General features: G+C 44.7%; 2 protein-coding genes across 2 annotated transcripts; both read right to left on the bottom strand.

The window, feature by feature from the left end:
* Positions 1-1987: 1987 nt before the first annotated feature.
* Positions 1988-2949, bottom strand: LOC123183455 (gamma-gliadin B-like). The gene is made up of 2 exons (XM_044596268.1): positions 2932-2949; positions 1988-2884 (listed from the first exon to the last, which is right to left on the bottom strand). Exons 1-2 carry the CDS (start codon positions 2947-2949, stop codon positions 2084-2086), a joined length of 819 nt encoding a protein of 272 aa, XP_044452203.1. The 3' UTR covers positions 1988-2083.
* A 701-nt stretch (positions 2950-3650) lies between these two features.
* Positions 3651-6453, bottom strand: LOC123179793 (photosynthetic NDH subunit of lumenal location 5, chloroplastic). The gene is made up of 7 exons (XM_044591676.1): positions 6225-6453; positions 5947-6117; positions 5070-5220; positions 4884-4972; positions 4262-4316; positions 4094-4179; positions 3651-3975 (listed from the first exon to the last, which is right to left on the bottom strand). The coding sequence occupies exons 1-7, from the start codon at positions 6255-6257 to the stop codon at positions 3823-3825; spliced, it is 738 nt and encodes a 245-aa protein (XP_044447611.1). The 5' UTR covers positions 6258-6453; the 3' UTR covers positions 3651-3822.
* Positions 6454-6750: the final 297 nt, after the last annotated feature.

Here is a 6750-nt window from a genome sequence, read left to right as displayed (position 1 = left end):
CTAGTTGGTGCCTTGCTATTTGCCGGTCCACTGTGTGTTCCCGGGGCTCCACTTAGGGCACTTGGGGCTCAGGTACTTGCCCTCCACCATGTCATCGAGGAGCTCCACCACCGGGCCCTACCACACACACTCTGACACGTTGCACTGGTTGATCGATGCATCGCGACCGAGCGCGTAGTCCATGATCTTGCCAAAGGTGCCCTTGGGAGACGATGTGGATCTCGAGGGGTCTGACGGAGCAGTCAGCTGCACGACATTGCCGGTACACATTGTTGGAGCTCTCACAGTCACAAGGACCGACTAGGCGGCATGATTGATCTTCTTTTGCCGATCCGCCTTTTAGGTTCACCTCTTAGCCATTGATTGTTGGCTCTCTGGAGTATGTACCCTTTTTATTTTCCTTTTTGCACTTGGGCTTGTTTGTGCGGTAGTCCTAGCTGACCTTTATTTTTCGTTCATGCATTTGAACTATCTGTATTGATGGGGTGGTTGATTTATATATAAAGCGGGGTTGTCTCAAAATATATATATATAAAGCGGGGTAAAACTCTAGTTCAAGATAAACTTAAGGAGGTTGCCTGCAAGATTAAATTTGTGCCCTCTATTTCTTTTCAGATGTTGTTTATGAGAAGATACACCTCTAACATTAACGGAAGGAGTATATACTTTTACAGACGACAGCCCATGACAATCTTGCATCAAAAGTTTTTCACACCATGTAATTGTACACTCTGTGTTGTAAATGAAGGGGTAGGTACGGTGAAAGGGGGAGGATGAAGTAGTCCAATCCTTTGAGAGTCGATCCACCGCTCATCAAGTTCTTAGTGAAGTCGAACATGGAGGGGAAGGGGCTCCTTGAGCACCTAAAATAGGTAAATAAGCAATCGATGAAGAACATCATGAAAACAAGAGGGCATGTTTGACTCGCAAGATTCTAAATAGAAAAACGGAAAGGTAGGAACATGATATAAGAATACATGCAGAAAGTACATGACTGACAAACATATAAATGAGGAATATCAAAACACAAGAATTAATCCTAATAAACAATGTCAAACCATAGTCAAACCACATGGGAAAGTATAATTGGAACTATACCGTTAAGGATCTGAGCCTCGTTCTTCGTTTGTAGAAATTTGAAAAAGAGGACCTAACGAATTGCACAGTTCCTCGTTTTTCCTTTCAGATCGAAGGGAAATCCTTCTCCATTTCCCCTTTGCTCCATTCATTTGAACCAAGTGTATGAATAGTGCACCAGATGGAAATTTTGTCGGGTTGGTCGCGACGGCTTGCGTGACATCACCGTGGGAGCAACAAAGGCACCCTTAACATGCAAGGTGTGTCAGGCGAGCTATGTTAGCCAACCTCGCATGACTGAAGTGGCATATGTCTGCTCTATCAGACGAAGTGTTCCTCTTCGATGTCACTGAGCTTCGTGGATATCCTTGTGCCTGCCCGGATTGATACAACGTTTTCGGTGTGCACTCTAGTAGCGGCGAAGGCGCTAGAGTTTCATGATGTTGTGTGGTGTTGGTCTTCTCGCGTGTTGTATGTTTTGTGGTGCTTTAGGTCTAGTCTAGCTAGGCGTTGTTTAGGTTTCTGCCTGGATTTCCTTGATATTTTGAGCAGTCCTTTTTCATTCCTTCTTTTTTTGGCACTTGGCTTTATGCGGTGCATTTCTCCTTTGGGGTGTTACTGGTAATACCCTTTTCTAATCAATGAGTTTGGCATCTCTCCTGCCAACATTAAAAATAATCTTACATGGACCACATTGAAGGTCAAAATCCAGAAGGCTCACCATTAAAGAGTTTACCTTAATAGAGATTCAGCTTGCTCCAATTTTTAAAAATGCGCTACATACAAAGCTAAGTAATGCATAACATTGTTTTTCGTATGAACAACTCAACATGTGCATGAACGGAACACTGACAAATAGTATATATGCAACAAAAAATAAATATCTTGTATTTTATTAATTTGTCGCCGCTACATGGATCGGACCATCGACTAAACAATGGCAGTCCATCTATCGAGTACTAGATCTCTTTTCTCATTAGCCACTCATGTTAGTATAGCGATGTTACTACGGTGATGTGGTGGGGGAGCAGTATGATGGTACGCGGAGGTCGCACATTGTCGGTAGGGTCTGGAGCACCCATGTCCTTATTGCATCGATCCAACCCTGATTCAACTGATGTTGTTGACGTTGGATGGAACCTTGACCTAGTAGTAGTTGTTGTGGTTGGGCCAAAGTACCTTCTACCAATTGTTGTTGTCGTTGTTGCAAAATAATGGCGCGCACAACGTTGTGGATGGCATGGCATTGTGCTCGCTTGGGGGTATGTGATAGTTCCTGACAGCACTGCTGCCTCAACACCTGGCATCTGCTTTGTTGTACCATCTGTGACCGGAGAAATGACACAACTGCCACTGGACGACACTGTTGTAGGAGGACATCCCTACATGGGTTCGGTTGTTGTTGTACAAATGGTTGTTGTTCCTGAACTAGGTGTTCATGTTGATGTGGAAATGGATGTTGCGGTTGGGGGTAGGATGGCTGTTGCGGTTGGGGATATGGTGGTTGTTGTGGAAATTGTTGTTGCCTAAATGGTATCTGTTGTGCTGGAAATGGCTGTTGTTGCGGAGTTGATTGCTCCTCTTGAAATGGTTGTTGTTGCGGTTGTGGAAAGGGTTGTTGTGGTTGTTGTGAAAATGATTTTTGTGGTTGCAATTGGGGACTATGGCGATGGTAGCGATGGAGGCAAGAAAGGCAAGCGTGAGGAAGATCTTCATAGTTTATTCGTGTTGGATAATGTTTGCTTGCCTTTGATGTGTTGTTCTCTAATGTGAATGGTGGATGATGGAGGATCTTGATGGTGTATGCCTATTTATAGCTACCATGGCATTGTTTGTTTTCACCCTTGCATTTACTTTTCTTGGGAAGTGCATGCACGCTTCTCAACTCATTATTTCGTATGTTGTGTCTGTTGGCACTACTTATAAGTGTATTGTTGGATTGCTCATCAAAGTTCTTTGTTGTTGCACATATCACTCCACTGTCACCAAAGCTTTATAAATTGAGATAACTAATGTTATTCACTTTACATGTCAAACATCAATCTAGATTGCATCGGAAGTTTCTGAAACTACTCCCTCTGTAAACTAATATAAGAACGTTTAGATCACTAAAGTAGTTATCTAAACACTTTTATATTAGTTTACGGAGGGAGTAGTTTGTAATGTTCTACAGGTTGTTACACATAAACCAGATTAGCATGCCTTACACTGAACTAAGTTTGTAATCCTGTGTGGCCTGTAAAGATACACAAGACTTTACAGTACAATGTGACTTGCAAAAGTAGAGCATGACATGATTCAATATTCTGTTGGTTTGCCAAACTAAGTTTGTATTGCTGTGCGGATCATTCAGATAATCAACAGGTTTTGCTTGCTAAATCTGCTCATGACAAGTGTTGGAACTGGGATTGCTAGGAATGATACCGAGCCTTTACATGGCATAATTTTTCTGCAGCTCGAGGGAAATTTATTTAGCAGGTAAAAACAAATAGATAAGAGATATCCAGGCATTTCATGGATCTGCCAGAAAATTCACAAGGCATTATCTATCATGAACAATGCTACAAAACAGGTTGAGGAAAGCAATCACATTCTTATTCCAGCCGAACAGTAGTTGAATGCCGTATGCTCAGATTAGAAATATTGGCTTCAACTCAGCAGTCTCTAACTAGTAGGAGAAAGACCTGTAACAAGTCCAGAACAAAATCCAGATGTGCAGATCGAAGATGATAAGCCATCTAAAACTCAGACCACTGGAAGCTCCCCGCACTCACTAATGACCACCTTCTTCTTCGGACGGTCACCTCTGTCAGTCTCCGACGACTCTATCGTCCTTACGATGTCCATGCCTTCAAGAACCTGGCCAAAGACAACGTGTCTCCCATCCAGCCACGGTGTCTGCAAGCAAGGCAGCAGAAACCTCAATATGGAATTATGAACTTCAAACTCAGCAACAGAAAAAGGGTACTATTATTCAAATTGACTGACTGGTAGCAGGAAGTACACAATTAATTACCTTCATTGTGCAGATGAAGAATTGGCTGCCGTTGGTGTTCGGTCCAGCATTAGCCATGCTGAGCACTCCAGGTCCAGTATGAACCACTAAGAACATTAAATAACATATAATCAGTTAGCATATAATCTGAAGCAAAGCTGTGCGACACAGGTTCATTGCAACACATACATTGGAAGTTCTCATCCTTAAAGGTGCGGCCATATATGCTTTTCCCTCCAGTACCCTGAAATTATCAGTTTCTAGTTATTTAATGCCATTGTTGGAAGCTGTATGTTTCATTTTAGGCAATCTGAAGTCTCAAAGTACTTCAAATGCAGATGAAACACAAAATCAGGTATGGGCTCAATATAGGAAAGGATGGCGCAATGACAATCACCTTGAATTCTTACCACGAGGCCACTGACCAAAAAAACAGAGTAGGATGCACTTGTGCAAGTGATTAATGACAATCAAACATGGATAAGATCCAGGGTCAAAATGCAGCACCATAACAAATTGAATGCAGGTACACGAGCAAAGCTAGTAGTAAAGGTTCTAAACTCCCTTTCCTTCTCCCCCAGTCCCTCTGGTCCGTAAAATAATGCTTAAACAGCTAGCATAACTATCAACAAACTGAAACAGGTACATTCGTGCAAAAAACAAATAAGCACATGTATCTGTTCAATCTTGTAAGCAAAGGTATTTGCATGGTAACAACTGATAGTCTTTAGCTTTTCTTAATGCAATCTGTAATACGGCATAAGGATGCACATGCAACAAACAAGAATAGACGAAGGTAGGAAACACATACGTTGCCCTTGTCAAAGTCTCCTCCCTGAATCATGAAGTCCTTAATGACACGGTGGAAACTTGATCCCTTGTATCCGAACCCTTTCTCCCCTGGACAAAAGAAAAAAAGAAAAATTGCTCATACACCTCATCAGAATTAATTCTTGAAGATGGGATAACAGAACATGGCTCCAGCAGTCCCTCCTACCAGCGCAGAGTGCACGGAAGTTCTCAACGGTTTGTGGAACGTCATCCCCATAGAGCCCGATGACAATCCTTCCAACATTCTTCCCGACAGGGTTGCCAATGCTTATGTCAAAGTACACCTTGTTTGTAACTTTGGACTGAAGCTCAGGTGCCTGCAATGCATGACGAAAGAACAGCTTCAAACACCATGAAATGCATGACATCTATAATAAGGTAAAAGACATACAACAGTGCAAGCACAAAAGCGGCATATTGTTTAAACCATACAGTGGCACATTTGTTCCCTTAGACAGCCGGCGACTAAAACTAACTGGGCCATATAATGTACTAAACACTAACACATGCCATACCAATGTATGGTAATATCTGCATCTAACACTGGCATAACCCGACGGTTATCATAAGTGATGATAAAACCTCAACTTGCAAATTTGTTCACACAAAAAAAAAATTATCAGTTAGTGACCAGATTTTTCTCATGAAAATTACAGCTACCAAATAACATACAGAATAGTGTGGATGTTCACAAACAAACGCAAACTACATATCTATTAGATTGCAACTCAGCTTCCTGACAGAACAGGGAGCGGTGCCAGATATGCAGGCTTTACACAGGTAGCGGCCACAGCGCCCAGATAGAAACAGCGGCGCATTTGATTCCTCAGACTGCGGGGGACTAACACTACCTGAACCTATAATGGACTAACACAAAAACATGGCATGAATAATACTGCGACGTCGAGTCGGAGTTCGCCTCCAAAGGCACATACGCCATGTCTACCAGATTGCAATTCGGTATTAGATATGCAGGCTTCACATAGGTTGCGGCCCCAGCGCCCGGATATATAGATAAAAATAGATAAATGGGGAATCTTTACATAGGGTTCGGCGCTGGCGGAGGCGACGAAGCGCGCGCGGCTCTGCTGGGAGACGGAGAGGGCCGGGGACGCGACGCGGCCGCCGCGGAGGGAGAGGGCCGACGAGGGGACCTTCGAGGCGAGGAGCGCCCTCTGCGCCGCCGCCCCCGACGCCGCCGGGCGGGCGATGGCCTGCAAGAAAGAACAGCACGCACAGCACAAGATTCAGGCGGAGGAGGAGGAGAGCAGGCGGGTCCGACAAGAAGTGGTGAGGAGGAGGAGGAGGGGAGGGAGCTCACGAGCGTGGCGAAGGAGGAGGTCGCGGCCGCCATTGGAGGTCGACGAGGTTTCGGGATGGGATTTGTTGGAGGGGACGGACGGAGTCTCTGGAGATAACCAAAAGGATGAGCTTTTTATTCTGCTTCCTCACTCCCCTGATGCCCGTGGAGCTGTTGATTTGAGCCCTTTGCGTTCATCCTATTTGCGCACCCAAGTCCCTGGGTTAAACCTTCTACTATGAAGTTTGGATGTCGACGGCTTGTGGATATTCAGATCCGGCGCGGATCTGAGGTGCCGGTGCCCTCATTGGCCGTCCATCTGAGCCGACGGGTGATGTATTACCCGTTTATCATGGAGATATCCCACTCTCTCCGAATTGCGGACGCAATTGCATATAGTAAGAGCATCTCCAGCCGTTCGGTTCCCAGGGCGCCGAAAAAGAGCCGCCTGGAGCCGAACCGGCACTTGCTTGGCGCATGGGGGCGACTGCATTCTCACTCGACGCCCCCAGGTCGACGTTCCCACTCGACGAAAGGGGGAATAAAA

The sequence above is a fragment of the Triticum aestivum genome, chromosome 1D, assembly GCF_018294505.1.
Source record: "Triticum aestivum cultivar Chinese Spring chromosome 1D, IWGSC CS RefSeq v2.1, whole genome shotgun sequence".
Taxonomy (NCBI): domain Eukaryota; kingdom Viridiplantae; phylum Streptophyta; class Magnoliopsida; order Poales; family Poaceae; genus Triticum; species Triticum aestivum.
The sequence above is the reverse complement of the archived record's forward strand: the minus strand, read 5'-3'. Positions and strand labels throughout refer to the sequence as shown.

Coding starts and splice junctions, on each gene's coding strand:
- LOC123179793 (XM_044591676.1), bottom strand. CDS start 6,257: ATGGCGGCCGCGACCTCCTCCTTCGCCACGCTC. Junction 5,221..5,946: donor CCGCCAGCGCCGAACCCTAT/GTAAAGATTCCC, acceptor CATGCATTGCAG/GCACCTGAGCTTCAGTCCAA. Junction 4,317..4,883: donor GAGACTTTGACAAGGGCAAC/GTATGTGTTTCC, acceptor TGATAATTTCAG/GGTACTGGAGGGAAAAGCAT.